The sequence below is a fragment of the Dasypus novemcinctus genome, chromosome 18 (genome assembly GCF_030445035.2).
Source record: "Dasypus novemcinctus isolate mDasNov1 chromosome 18, mDasNov1.1.hap2, whole genome shotgun sequence".
Taxonomy (NCBI): domain Eukaryota; kingdom Metazoa; phylum Chordata; class Mammalia; order Cingulata; family Dasypodidae; genus Dasypus; species Dasypus novemcinctus.
Window position 1 is genome coordinate 58,943,363 of NC_080690.1, and position 14,095 is coordinate 58,957,457.

Sequence of the window (14,095 nt, forward strand, 5' to 3'; positions counted from 1 at the left end):
TTGTAAGTAGAGTAAAATCAAAGCCCAGACCTAACAGTCATCTGGGTGTGGCGGCCAAGTCTGGGCCTCCCTAGCTGACAACCATCAGCCCCTCGGCAGCTCCCAAAGGATGATCCGTTGAAGTTTCCTGTTTATTAGTATCCCAGAACATCAAGGGCCAGAGCGAGATCGGTTGTGGTCGCCAAGTAAGTGCAGCACTTTCTCTCAAGCGAAAGAAAACGGAGTTCCTGCATACTGTGTGCTGAAAGCCATCCAGCTCCTGGGTACAGTGAAGTTAGAACATTCCAGAAGAGGAATTATGTTTATAGGATTGGAGCAGGCTGTTCATGTAAACTTCGAGAGAGGAACCTGGACCTTGCAGCAGTTGCCTTTCCAGCCAACCACGTCAGGCCTCAGACTTTCAGGAGCATGAGACGCCATGGAGAACTGTCTCCTAACAGTACACCATCTTGGCTTCCTCATCCACTAAAGTTGGCACCCCTCTTGCAATTTTGAAGTAAAACTTCAGGGTTGGAGTGACCCCCTGAAGAATGTCTCCTGGAGCAATGTTAGAGAAAGACCAAGCTGACCTGCAGAACGACATCAGTATTGCTGCAGACCAGTTGGGAACCTAAGCTCCTTTTTCCTACAAGGCAGAAAGCACTGTTTATACCCTTTGGACTATCGTTTTAGGCAAAAATAATCTGGAAACGAGCAGGGGAGGGTGGCAGCAGCTGTTTGCTGCTAAGGGGAGACCAACGGGGGAATTCTGTGTCTGTTGATAGGTCAGGGGCAGGCTGGGCCTGGGGGAGGGATACAGTCCTGGTCCTGGTCCTGCCCTGCCTGCTTACCCCTAGGGATGAGCACGGAACAGCAGGGAACTAATTTCAAATGAGCAGAGGGATGGACACAGTCTTTGGACCACACACCAGTGTTTATATTTCGGCTAAGCAGAGCAGGGGAATAAGGGACACTGCCACCATTAGGGAATTGTGACAGACAGGAACCCATGTTCCTTTTCCCCTTTCAGTAATAGAAGCCCCCGAGTTTGCAGTCAGGTTTGACCATCTGCCTAAATCCCAGCCAACAAAAGATGAGTGGAAGGGATGTGTGCTGCCCCTGGGGGTTCCTTAAAAGAAAACTGTGCCCTCCACTTATTCTCTCCCTTCCTGAGAACCTGATGGTGGGGCCAGCCTGTCTGTCTACCTAAGGGCTGCACCCTGGAGGGCTGCAGAGCAGCAAGATGGAAGGAGCCCAGGTTCTTGGATGAGCCTGTGGAGCACACCCTCCCACCCACCCTGGACTCGCCTGTACTTTCATGTGAGGGTAAAGGGAATCTAGCTCATTAAGCCCTTATCTTTTGGGTCTTTTTCCCCAAAGTATTTGAAGTAGCTTTTTTTTTTTTTTTAGATATTTTTTCTCTCCCCTTCCCCACCCCCCCTTTCACTCCCTCCCCCTCCCCCGCCAGTTGTCTGCTCTCTGTGTCCATTCGCTGTGTGTTCTTCTGTAACCGCTTCTATTATCAGCGGCACCAGAAATCTGTGTTTCTTTTTGTTGCATTTATTTTATTTTTTCCCCCCCTTCCCCCCCCCCCCCCGGTTGTCTGTGCTCTGTGTCCATTCACTGGGTGTTCTTCTGCATCTGCTTGCATCCACTTGCTTTATCCAGCGGCACTAGGAAACTGCATCTCTTTTTTTGTTGCATTATCTTGCTGCATTAGCTCTCCATTTGTGTGGCACCACTCCTGGGTGGGCTGTGCTCTTTTCACACAGGGTGGCTCTCCTTACGGGGCACACTCCTTGCGCGTGGGGCTCCCCTACACAGGGGCGCCCCTGTATGACAACACTCCATGCGTGCAGCAGCACTGCATGTGGGCCAGCTCACCACGTGGGTCAGGAGGCTCTGGGGATCTGAACCTGGACCTCCCATGTGGTAGGTGGATGCTCTATCCATTGAGCCATGGATGCATCCCTCTTTTGGGTCTCTTAAGAGCTGCCAAACCCATATGGTCACTGTACTACAGGAAGGAATGGATGGGAGTCTGGAGGCCTGGCCATGGTCTCCTTGTGCCTGCCCACCCACCACTCAGGTTCAGCCTAGTGAGGCGCTTCTACATCGTCAAGGTCTGAGAGAAAGTCTTGAGGCAAGAAGCTGCACCTCATGTCTCAATGCTGTCATGTATAATATGGGGGTCCTGTTGTCAATTTCATGAGAAGTATGAGGTTTTGTCTGGAATAATAAAAACATTTATTGAGCATTTATTTACCTTATGCCAGGCTCTGTACAAATCATTTTCATAGGTGGTCTCTCATTTAAGCCACAGAATCTTTTGAGGTAGGTAACATTATTTCCATTTTACAGAGAAGGAAACTGAGGCCCAAAGTGGCTAACTTCTTTGCCCACAGAACTGTAAGAGCCTAGAGCAGGAATCCATGTTTAAGTGGGCTTTAAGTGGGCTGACTTACATAACCCAAGCCCAGAGCCCTTCTACTTGCTGTAACCTGCCGGTGGCACGGTGCCAGGCAGCTCACTAACTCAACACGTTAGGTCGAACACCAACTCCATCCCAGCAGACAAGCGTCCTACCCTCATGGAACTTAAGTTCTGACTGGGGAGAAACATTTTCTCAGACCCCACACCCAGACGGCGCTACCTCCCCGGGCCAAGCCCCATTCACTGCCCATCTCTTCTGCTTAAAACCCTCCCCTGGCTCCCATCTCACCCGAAGACCAACAACCTGACTCTGATGTCCAAGCCCCCCCGCCTCACCTGCCCCCCATCACTGACTTCCTCACAGTTCCTCAGGCGCACAGGTCATTCCTGCATGGGGGCTTTGGACTGCCCGTTCCCCCTGCCTTGACTGCTCTTCATGCTTCAGAATTGCTTCATCTTCAGGGTTTTACACAAAAGGCCCCGGTGAGGCTCTGCCTGGTCGCTCAGTCTAAAATCCAACCCCTCCCCAACACCCCTCAGAGGTCAGTTCCCTAGACCCCTTTCCTGGTGTGTTTCTTGAGGTGTAAGCAACATAAAATTCACCCCTCCAAGTGTACAATTCAATGATTTTTAATAACTTGACTGAGTATTGTTAACTGCCACCTTAAATCAATTTTAGACCATCTTCATACCCCCCAAAAGATCCTACAGGCCCATTTCTAGTTAATCCCCATTTCCAGCTCCCAGCAATCACCAATCTACATTCTGTCTCTATAATGTGGCCTTTTCTGGTCATTTCATACGGAATCACACAATATGTAGTTTATGCAGTCTCTTGTATTTGGCTTCTTCCTCCTGGGATGTTTTTGGAGTTCATCTATGCTGTGGTCTCAGTCAGGATGTCTTCCTTTTTACTCCTGAATAGTATTCCATCATACGGATATACCACATTGTCTATCCGTGCAAGTTTTTGTCTAACATATATTTTACCTTGTTTCTAGTTTATCTTCTAGGATGTCAATTCCAGGAGTCTGGCATTTTTATCTGTTTTGTTCACCTCATGTATCCCCAGTACTCAAACTGTGCTGGGCACATGGTACGTACTCAGTAAATATATACTGAAAGAATGAATGCGGGTTAAGAGAAGGGCAGATTGTTTAAGAGCCCCAACTACATCAAGCAGGGGAAAGGGGCGTAGTGGTGGTTCTCTGGAGCCGGATGCTGAGGGCAGGCCCCACTGAGGAGAGGACATGGGGGGGGGAGGCCCAAGTGAAGCCCGGTGTGGGCCCACGTCACCACATCCTCGCCAGGCCTCAGCCCTGCCTCCTGCTCCAGCCTAGATGCCGGTGGTGCCCGCCCACTCCCTGCAGGTAAGGGCAGCCCAGCTGTTGGGCTAGCAAGGGCCACACAGGACTGCCAGCCTCCAGCCTCACAGCCGTGAGCAGGTGGGTGGGAGGGGGAGGCTGGCTTGGTGGGCTGCCCCTTCCCGGGAGAGCCCAGGGCGAGCCCCTTGGTCTGCATTTGAATCCCAGTTCTGGTCACGCTATGTTTGACACACATCAAGTGACTGGACTGCTTGGGTACCTCAGTTTTCTCATCTTACGCTGGGATTAGGGAGAGTAACAGTGCCTACCTTTTATTTTTAAGTAAAATAATTTTATAAAGCACTCCATGCTAAGCATCATTCTAAGGAATTAACCCATTTAACTCTCTCATCAACCCCATGTAGTAGCAGTCATCGTCCCAAATTACAGATGAGAAAACTGAGGGATAGAGGTGAAGCTACTTTCCCAAGGTCAGCAGGCTACCAAGGGACTCAGCTGGGCTTCAAATTCAGCAGGCAGGTTCCAAGTCATTTTCCATCCTTTCAGATATTGCTTCTCATCAAGCTAAGAGAGGGTTTGTAACAGACGGACGAAATACACACAAAACCCTTGGAACAGCACCTGGCATCTAGAAAAGGGCACAGGGAGTGTTCCTGTTATCACAGCACCCTCCCTCTCATTTCAAAAGCGGGCACCTGGCCCTGTGAGGGGAAGCTGAGAACAGCCCCCGCCCCATCTCTCCCCAAAATCTGCAGTTCCCCAAACAACTTCTCCCCGAAGGACCCCAGCCACAGGGACCCCATCTCCTACTACAGCTCACGGAGAAGGCTCTGGCTGCCCATCCTCCCGATTTCCCACAAAGGTAAAGTTGGGCGAGGCCGGGGTGGAGCAGTGAGTCAGGAAAAGGGCCCGGACAAAGGTCGGCAGGATTTCTCAGCATTCCTGGGCGGGAGTGTCCCGCGGCTCCTCCCCACGCCCGCCGGGAGTGTCCGAGCCCTCCTGGTCCTCGGGCCATATCCTCCCTCGCCACCATGGAGTTCGACCTGGCGGCAGGTATGCTCTTGGGGAAGGCAGGGGACCAGACTCAGGCTCAGGTGCTGCCACCCAGGTACACTCCCCGCTGCGTGCACCAACGCACCCAATTCATTTTCTGTCCGTAGCCGTGGAATCCACTTCCAAGAAGTCCGCAGAGGCAGGGCATGGGGGAGACTCCAAGCACAGACCCCCCGGAGTTCAGGGCGCATTACAGGCAGGAGCAGCTGCTAATCCCAGGGTAAGTCATGCCAGCACATCCCGCGGGGGATCCCAGGGACTGGGTAAAGGGACCCCTGGCCTCACTGTCATGCCGCCAACCAGCAAGACCGCAGCAGCTCCTCAGACTCCAGCAGCAGCTCCAGCGACTCGGACTCGGAGGCGAAGGTAAGCGCTCCCTGTCCCGCGCCCCGCGCCCCGCGCCCGGGCCTGCGCCCCAGCCGCGGGCAGCCCGGGACCTGGGCGGGCCACAGGCGGGACCGTCTCTCTTCTCTCCCACCCCACTGCCCTCGGCCTCGCAGCCCCATACTGCCGGCCCAGAGCAGCACGAACGTACCCGCAAGGTCAAGAAGCCCAAGGTGAAGAAGGAGGGGGACAAGAAGAAGGGCAAGGACGGGAAGAAGGAGAAGAAGAAGGCGGCTGCTCACTGACGGGGCCTGGGAGGGGCTCATTAAACCAGCTTCCTCGCTGCCTTCCGGCTCCGGTGCGGCTCTGTGAACGCCCTTCCCCGCCCCTTCCCGTCCCCGCTCCCGCCCCTGGGCTGGGCCTGCCCCCGCCGGTCAGTCCGAGCTCCCGGCCAAGGATACGCTGCCCCGATCATGCCCATCAGGGTTTATTGTTTTCATAACAGTGGCCGCACTCCGGAAGTGGCGGCGGCCTGTGCAGCGCGAAATCTCAGCACCTGGCGAGGGGGGCGAGGGGGACGTGGGGAGATACGCTGGGCGAGGGGCGGCGCCTGGGGCGGGGCGGGCCCGGAGGGGGCGGGGCGCTGTGGTCCCTCCTGGAGCTCCAGCGCGGGCGCCTCACCGCACCAGGTGGTAGGTGAGCCAGTACATGAGCAGAGGCTGCGCCGCCGCCACGGCCATGGTCAGGTACATGCGCAGCTGGTTCCGCGCCCCGCGCACCGGGACCCCTTCTGCCGCCGCCTCAGCCAGGATCTTCAAACGCAGCGTCCGGATCTGGGATGGGGTTTGGGGGGACGAAGGACAAGGGGTCGCCCTGGACCAGGCGCTGGGCCGGCTTTCGGCCTCTGCCTGTAAGGACCACGCAGCCAGGCCAAGCTCCTGCCTTTCCACAGCCCCAAGTTTCTGAAACCTTCCAGGGGCAGCTGTGGCCACAATTTCCTCATCTGTCGGGGGAGGAGGGTGTGTGTCTGGCCACAAAACTCTACTCCTGTGGGGCTCAGTTTCCCCGAAATCCCCTAGCATTTGGGGAGGGCTTGCTTCTGGCCAGTAAAACCTCCCAGGAGGGCTCCACACTGAAAGCCAGGAAAGGTCCATGAATGCGCGTGAAGTGGCCAGTGTCACCATGAATACCCTACCTGAAGGGGCAGTGATACTCAGTCCTAGCTGTGGCCCCACTTGGGAATGTTGGCTGGTGTTGACCAGGGACAATTTTTTAAGACAAGCCAGAAATTTTTTTTTTTTTTTTAACTTTTAAATAATGACATCTAAGTCGAAGTTTGTCCAAGGGCCAGATTTAGTCCATCAGCCACTAGATTTTGCCACCTTCTCACATATGCTCACACGGAATCCTCCCAGTACGGTGAGAGTGGGCACCTTTATCATTATCCCCATTTTACAAAAGGGAAAACGGAGGTTTAAAGAGCGGAAGTAGTTTCCCCAGGATGCAGCAAAGCTGGGGTCAAAACCAGGTCTGGCACCCCCATTCCAGCTGGAAGGGCTCTCAGAGAATCTACCTCTAGGGATGCATACAAATTTTGGCAGGAAGTGGCCCACATGTAAGGAGGGATGAGCGTGGGCCCAGGCCAGAACACTGCTAACACCCCCAGACCCTAGCACCCTGGCTGGCTTCTTTCCCTCCTTTAGGCCCCAGCTGAGATCTTCCTCTTCCAGGAAGCCCTCCTAGACTCCTAAGCCAGGGAAGTCACTCCAGGGCTCCTTAGGGGTCCAAAATCCCCACCTGAAATCCTCAAAACTCAACTCAGCCCAGAAGGCGTGTGCCCTCAGCCTCACCTTGCCTTGAGCCCCCAGCTCACCATGAACACGAAGATGGACATGCAGCACCAGCCCAGCACCACGTAGTAGCCAGTCTTCCCGAAGAGCAGACCCACAAGGACCCCACCGATCATCCTGGGGGTTGGAGGGGGGAGCCTGGCCTGAGGGAGAGGCCCAAGGAGCTGGGGCTGGCAGGTGCGGATGGGGGGGGTACTCACCCAACATATTTGTAGCCCAAGAAGGCCACCAGGTCGATGGTGGTGAGGTCTGTGTTGACAGTGACCAGGTAGAGGCTGAGCAGGATGGCCAGCACCTCCAGCGTCAGCCAGGCCAACGCCGAACTCGCCTGCAGCCCCAGGAGGTCTGGGGAGAACCTGCCGGCACCCATGCTCTGTCAGTTGACCAGCTCGGGCCCTCCCCGAGTACCTGCCTGAGTCTAGCCCTTTGCCGGGGGTGGGGGTGGGAAACAGGGCTGAGGCCGGTAGGGGGACGGAGACCAGGCAGTGACCATGATGGACCTGGGCCCTGTTCTCACCGAAATCCCAGTCCAGGGGAGAGAAAGACCTGTCCCCAGGCAGTCTGGGGATAGGGGAGGAATGGACAGAGGGGTCGTGGCTGGAATGGGGAAGCACAGGGGGCGATGGGAGCCCAAGGGGTGGGGAGGGAAAGGTCAGAGATGGCTTCCTAGAGGATGGGACACCTGAGCTGAGTCCTAAAGAAAGAGCTACTCAGGGAAGCAGGACCTTGTCCTTCTTGGTCCCTGCCATATCCCCTGAGCCTCAACCATCAATTATAACAGCCACAAAGGAAGGGTGTGCAGAGGCTCTGGGGAGGCAGGAATGGTAAGAGGACCAGAGAGAAGGCAGGGCAGCTGGGCAGTGCTGGGTTAAGAAGTTGGGGCTTGGCCAAAGGATAGGGGAGCTATAGGCAGCTCCTGAGTGGGCAGGGGAGGGCCAGGCCAGACAAGACCTTCCTAGCAGGTGCTGGAGTCAGTGATGCAGGGGTAAGGTGGGGTGGGGCAGCTCAGTGGGAGACATGGAGCTTGAGACAGAGCTGGTGGTGAGGGGAGGCAAGGGAAAGGGAGGGGGCATGGGAGATGCTGAGAGGGAGCCAAGGGCTCTGGCCTGGGCCTACTGGAACATGGTGGGGCTGCTCTGAGGGAGGGGAGCTGCCCCTCGGCCTCCAAGCCCCACCCCGCCCCTCTGCTCTGGGCCCCTTACCTGTCCTGGGTCCCCAGCGCAAGGCCAGCCACCAAGACATAGGTGATGAAAGCCATAGCTGTGGAAAGTGGACCGACACAGGGACACTGGTCAGAGGAAGAAGGATCATCCTGGGGCCCCTGGCCCTGATGTGCCCACCCGGAGGGAAGAGGCCGTGGGGGAGGGACTGGGGGAACCTGGAATGTAGAGGTCAGGAGCATTGATGTCAAAGCGGGGGGCCACTGGTGTGTCCTGCTGGTACCGCACCTCCCAGTCCTGGGGGGAGAGAGGAGCAGCGGCAGGACCCTGGAGCTGGGCTCCTCCCACCCCACGAACAGGCCCTGCCCCTGCCCAGCCCCCGCCGCAGGCTGGAGTCAGGACAGCCCATGGGGCTGAGGGGTGGTGCTGACCTGGTGCAGGTAGGGGAAGAAGAGCAGGCCCAGCTTTTTGCCCACGTACATGGTGTCCACAGCGAAGTAATACTTGAGCTTCGTGACGGGGATGAAGCGGTCAATCTGAGGAGGCAGAGCTTGAGCCTGAGGCTCTGGCCCCACAGCCGCTGCCTTCACCCCACCCCCGCCAGCCCTGGCTCACTCACGTTCTTATCCACCAGCTCCTTGCCCTGGGCAGCCAGGCTGCTCCCATAGGCCATGGCCATGTTGGATACAGGATCGGCCAGGAAGGCTGTCGGGGGCGAGGTGGAGGCTGCAGGGTAGCCCAGGCCGCTGGGTGCCCGCTGGGCCCCGTAACCCCGACTCTGGGCGGAACTCGTGTCATCAAAAAGCTGGTGAGGGTCAGCCATGCCTGGCTGGGACACGGGGATCCTCCGCTTCGAGGCTGCAGGGGAAGGGGGGACACTCCTTCAATCTGCAGGAGCCGTAGTGGAGGGCGGGGCTACTGTCAGAGCACTGGCTCTAGGGACTGATGGGCGCTCAGGTGCAGGCTCTGCCCGCCCGCCATCGGCCTTCCTCCATCCAAATGGCGATATCGATGACGCCACTGATGCTGTTGAGAGCTCCTTTGCACAGGGCCTGCTGTGCCCGTGATCCTGTACCAAGCCTTTACAGTCACCAGGCCTGTCCACGACGTCCCCGACACGCTCCCTCTCACTCACTTGGCTCCAGCCACATGGACCTCTCGATGCTCCTTGAACACACCAGGGACACTCCCACCCCAGGGCCTCTGAAGTGGCTGTTCCCTCCACCCGGAATGCCCTTCCCCCACATGTCCACGTGGCTCCCTCCTCTTCCTGGAGTGCCTGCCCTGGCCATCCTCTCCATGGCTGCATCTTCCTGTGCAGCACCGTTTCCCTGCTTTCCTTTTCTCCGCAGAGCTCAGGACCATCTCATATACTAGATAATTTATTTCTTTTGTTCCTTGTCTCCCCCATTTGAATGTGAGCCCCCAAAGGTGAGGATCTTTGTCTCGTTCATGGCTGAATGCCCAGGGCCTAGAATAGGGCAAGGATAAGTGCTTGCTAAAAGCCTGATGAAAAATAAATGGCAGGGAACGAGGGTAGCTCAGTGGCTGAGTGCCTGCTTCCCATGTATGAGGTCCCAGGATCAATCTCTATTACCTCCTAAAAATAATAAATAAATGAATAAATAAATGGCCTCATTTTACAGATGTGGAAACTGAGTCCCAGGCAGCTAAATGACTTGTGCAAAGGACCAAATTGTGTGAGTGGCAGAGTAGGAGTCCAGCCAAGTCCATCTGATAAATACCTCAATAATTAAATCCCTAAGGAGCACTTAGCACATGAGGGCCATGTTCTAAACACTTACTATGGATTCACTCATTTGAGCCTCAAGACAATTCCCTTGTATTGATGCTATTATCACCTCCATCTTACAGATGAGGAAACCGAGCCTCAAAGAGGTTCAGCTTGCCCCAAATCATGCAGACAGTATGTGGTAGAGCCAAGTTTCAAATGTTTTTTAAAAGTTCCCTCTGGCTTCATGAGAGAAACAGGCAGTTGGGCAGCTGGAAGACGAGGCAGGAGGCTGCTGAGATGGTCCGGGTGAGAGCAGGGTGAGAGTGGGCTACTTCTGGATAGATTTCGGAGGCAGGAGAGACGGTACTTGCAGGAGGAGTGCAAAGTTGGGAGAGGGTAAGGAAGAGGGAGGAACCAAGCGCATTTCCCTAGGTTCTCATTTGAGCAACGCAGTGATTGGGAGTGCTGTCCGCTGACATGGGGGAGGTGAAGATGGTGGGATTTGAATCCAGCACTCTGGCTCCAGAGCCCCTTCTCCTAACCAGTAAGCAGTACTGCTGTAGCAAATAATTACTGAAGTCCTATGTGTCAGGGACCATTTTGGGCCAGGGAACAGGGTGGCAAGCTTACACTGGGGTGGGGAGAGGACTCAGCCACCACATGGCTTTGTCTCTCTGCAGAATAAAGTTAACTGCCCTGCCTTGTGGAACTGATGGAAGGTGAAGTGACATCACACTCAGAAGCCACTCAGCCCCTGGCCTGGCACATAAAAAGCCGTCAATCCATGTCACCTATTATCAGTTATTAGCCCCCAACTCTTCCTCTTAATTATCTGTAACCTGAAAACAGACCCAGGTCTCTTCAATTGGAAAGCAACCAGCACTGCACCCTGTCTAAGTGTCCCCAAGCCCTACTTTTCTTTTCTTTCTTGAAAGCTTTGGTTCAGGTCCTTCCTCCTGTCACCCCACCTGGCCTCTAAAATGCCTCTCAGCACTCCCAAGGCCTAGGTCCCTGTTCCTTCCTCATCTGACTCAACCCCTCTTTGCCCTTGTGGATTTGCAGGCCCCCTGTTTCTCTTACCTCTCTCACCCTCATGGTTACTGACCAACTGTGTGTGTCAGGTTCTGCTGGAGATTCTGGGGACACAACAATGAAAAGAAAAACAAAAACTCCTGCCTCCATAATAAGGATTTGTTTGAGGAGATGGGAAGAGTCTAGCAATGGAAGGTGATGAGGGTCCTGCAACACTGTGAATGCAATTAATCCCACTGAAGGTATTCTTGGAAGTGGCTGAGAAGGGAAGGTTTATATTGTATATATGTTTCCACAATTAAAAAAAAAAAAAAGAGCAACTAAAGAGACAATGACAAATATAAAACCAATCAAGGATGAGATCTAATAAGGCAGAAGACAAGGCACCAAAGACATTACTGGAACATATGCAAGTGGGACAACTGCAATATAGACTGTAAGTTTTATATCAATGTTAAATTTCTTGAACTTGATAATCACACGTAAGGAGGTTACATAAGTGAGGATCCTTGTTCTTAGGAAATGTACATGGCAGTACTAAGTGCACAGCACTTTGTGCCTTCCGAGGCGCAGCCCTGACCCCCCACTCTGTTGCTCTGGACTGTCACTGTCTGTCTTCCAGACTGCAGGTTCCTGGACAGGAACCAGGGCTGTGTGGGCACCACAGCATCACCCAGCAAAGGGCCTCTAGGCATCTTACTCATGGCTAAAGGAAGGAATGAGCACATCACACCACTCCCTCAACAGAAAGGCCCCCTCAACCCCCCATCACATATCAGATTATTCCTTTTACAGCTCGTGCCACTCCCTAAATTATCTTGTTAACTTGTATACTTCTTATTCTAGTTTAGCATCTGTCCGCCCACTAAACTCTGAGCCGTAAGACAAGGGCCAGGGTTATCTTGGTTACTACCGGTTCTCCAAATTCCAGCACAGCCCAAATTCTGGCACAAGGGTTGCTGAGGCAAGAGATACTGAATGAATTAACGAGGTGCACTCACACTCGTGGAAATGAAGAGGAACTTAAAAGAGAGCATGACAGAAAAGGGAGTCAACAGTATTATAAATACAGGTTCAAATCTTAAGTGGGGGAAAGATGGCCCTCCCTGCTCATGGAGTGCTGTCAAGGCCGCACGGAGGAGCGCGGGTGACAGTCCGAGGGACCACGCAGCGACAGAAGAGCAGGGTGGGCGGAGCGCCAACTGCGAATGAATGAAAGTCGCATTTCTCTGCACACATCACACAATATCCTGCCCCAAGTTGTTTCCTTTGAAAGGACTTTCCTAAAGAAAAGAATCGACCCCAACGCGCTCCCTACCCAGCCCCGGCACCCCGACGTTCCGCACACCTCGAAGCTCCGGATCCCTGACCTCGTGACCTCCGGCCAGCCGCGCCCCAGCCAACCGCCGCCGCGGCCCCGCAGCGCCCCCGCCCGCCGGATCTCCCCGGCCGGCCACGTACGCCACTTACGCTGTCGGGGCGTCCCCGCCGCCGACGCCGCCTGGCCTGCCGGGTGCATCTTCAGTTGCCGCCGCCGCCACCACCGCCGCTGCCGCCGCCGCCACCTCAGCCGCGGTCTCGAAGGTCTCCGCCCGGCTCCCGTAGCCACGCCCCGGCAACGCGACAGCCAATGGGCGTCACGAGCGCGCAGAGGCCACGCCCGTTCACGGAGGCGTGGGCAAGTGGACCTGGAGTAAGAGGCGGGACCTGGGGGCCGGTGACGTAAGGGCGGGGCCTGAGGGGCAGGGGCGGGGCGTGGAGTGATCCTCGCAGAAAGGCGTTGGCGGGCAAGATGGGAGATGTAGGCATCGAGCGAATGGGTCGATGGGAAATGGAGTTCCGTAAGGCGCGCTCAGTTTGGGTCGCTGAGAGTACTGCGGAGCCACGAAAGTGCGTGGAGCGGGGAGGGCAGATCCCATTTTTGTTCCCGAGAGCTTAATCGGAGTTGTGTGGGCGCCAATGCTTATATACGATTTTGGCAGTCCTTAAGTAAGTAAATGTTTAGAATTCGAAAAAGAAACCCAACAAATTAGGTGAGATGAGGAAGACCAGATGTCCTTCTTCTAAATATCGTTAGGCAATTACCCAGAAATGAATTCATAAAAATGCTCTCGCGTTGCAACCTGGCTTTCCCTGCCCACGAAAAACCCTAAACAGCCCCAGAAACTCGTGACACACACAAGTGAACTGTATGTGAGGCGCCCTGAGAATTCAGCTTCCTGGGTCCCTCCTCCTCAGCCTCCTCTCCGCTCTTCCCCTTTTTCGTCTACCCCGCTGCTCTCAGGCAAAGATAATGGTGGAAATGACTTCTGGACAGTGATAACACTCCGGAAGGATGGCAGCACGTGGCCCCATTACTGTGGCTTTCCCTTCCTCCTCTAGAAGAATACTGGGATTTGTTGCTGAGGCATTGTCTTTTCTGGGGACCTTGTGGACTGCTCTGGGTCTCTCACTTGTGAGTCTTATCTCGGCTGTTGTTTCTTTTTGTGAGTGAAGCGCCCTCATTCCTCTTCTGTACCTGGACTCCACCCCATGTTCTCCTCATCCTCAGCCTCTTCTACATTCATCTCTGTAAATATTTTTTTTTATTAATAAAGCAAGGGTTTTGGCTTGCTACTGGCTTCACGTTCCCCCCTTACCGGCTGTGTGACTACTTTGTTTTAAAATTTTCATTTTCTCATCTGCATAATGGGAATAATATGGGAGGGGCTGAGGATTCACTGCAAGCCCTTGATCACTGGCAGCTACTGCAATTGTTATTATCGGATGTCTCTTCCTGTGGGTTGTCAGCCCCAAGTTGGGCTCCCCTCCAAGAGGCGCCAGTTTTATAAATAGCACCGTCTGGGGCATGTCTGGGCTGGGCCCCAAGCCCCACTCCCCCACCAGCCAGCTATGGTCAGGACTCTGGGCTGCCGTCCAGAAGACCGCCAGGGAGGGTGCTGAGTTCCATCTGGAGGGGGGTGGAAAAACATGGGGGGCGGGGGCAGGGGCAGGGAATTTTCCCATCCAGACGTGTTTATCTGTGGTTCAGCCAGGAAAAGAGACCCTGGCTCAGTCCTATTCATCCTTCACGTCTCAGCTCGGGTATCTCCATCCTCCGGAAACCTTCTTGACCTCCCTCGGCTGGGTTGGCCTCGTCCTCCCTTGGGCACCTCCATCCCAGCCCTTGTCATTCTGCCAGTGTTTCCTTCATCCCAGCCCTGC

General features: G+C 54.9%; 2 protein-coding genes across 5 annotated transcripts; one reads left to right on the forward strand and one right to left on the reverse strand.

Moving 5' to 3' along the window:
- Window positions 1-3,026: 3,026 nt before the first annotated feature.
- Window positions 3,027-12,509, reverse strand: YIF1B (Yip1 interacting factor homolog B, membrane trafficking protein). 4 transcript variants are annotated; one of them, XR_011646333.1, is made up of 9 exons: window positions 12,353-12,505; window positions 8,744-8,982; window positions 8,556-8,660; window positions 8,343-8,421; window positions 8,167-8,224; window positions 7,165-7,320; window positions 6,988-7,081; window positions 4,876-5,947; window positions 3,027-4,365 (listed from the first exon to the last, which is right to left on the reverse strand). XR_011646333.1 is itself a non-coding variant. In XM_071209245.1 (8 exons), exons 1-8 carry the CDS (start codon window positions 12,408-12,410, stop codon window positions 5,929-5,931), a joined length of 831 nt encoding a protein of 276 aa, XP_071065346.1. In that variant the 5' UTR covers window positions 12,411-12,509; the 3' UTR covers window positions 3,027-5,928. The 4 variants fall into 4 exon arrangements, 3 of the variants coding, with proteins under 3 accessions (XP_071065346.1, XP_004482219.1, XP_004482220.1); XM_071209245.1 differs by having other exon boundaries at window positions 3,027-5,947; window positions 6,965-7,081; window positions 12,353-12,509; XM_004482162.5 differs by having other exon boundaries at window positions 3,027-5,947.
- On the forward strand, window positions 4,633-5,460 carry C18H19orf33 (chromosome 18 C19orf33 homolog). The gene is made up of 4 exons (XM_058280174.2): window positions 4,633-4,790; window positions 4,898-5,010; window positions 5,094-5,156; window positions 5,291-5,460. Exons 1-4 carry the CDS (start codon window positions 4,769-4,771, stop codon window positions 5,417-5,419), a joined length of 327 nt encoding a protein of 108 aa, XP_058136157.1. The 5' UTR covers window positions 4,633-4,768; the 3' UTR covers window positions 5,420-5,460.
- Window positions 12,510-14,095: the final 1,586 nt, after the last annotated feature.

Bases quoted from the DNA above. Each gene is read 5' to 3' on its own strand.
- C18H19orf33 (XM_058280174.2), top strand. From the start codon at position 4,769: ATGGAGTTCGACCTGGCGGCAG. The intron at 5,011-5,093 runs GTAAGTCATGCC...GCCGCCAACCAG, and splicing joins GAGCAGCTGCTAATCCCAGG to CAAGACCGCAGCAGCTCCTC. The intron at 5,157-5,290 runs GTAAGCGCTCCC...TCGGCCTCGCAG, and splicing joins ACTCGGACTCGGAGGCGAAG to CCCCATACTGCCGGCCCAGA.
- YIF1B (XM_004482162.5), bottom strand. From the start codon at position 12,410: ATGCACCCGGCAGGCCAGGCGGCGTCGGCGGCGGGGACGCCCCGACAG. The intron at 8,661-8,743 runs GTGAGTGAGCCA...CTGCCTCCTCAG, and splicing joins AGGAGCTGGTGGATAAGAAC to ATTGACCGCTTCATCCCCGT. The intron at 8,422-8,555 runs GTCAGCACCACC...CTCTCCCCCCAG, and splicing joins TCTTCCCCTACCTGCACCAG to GACTGGGAGGTGCGGTACCA.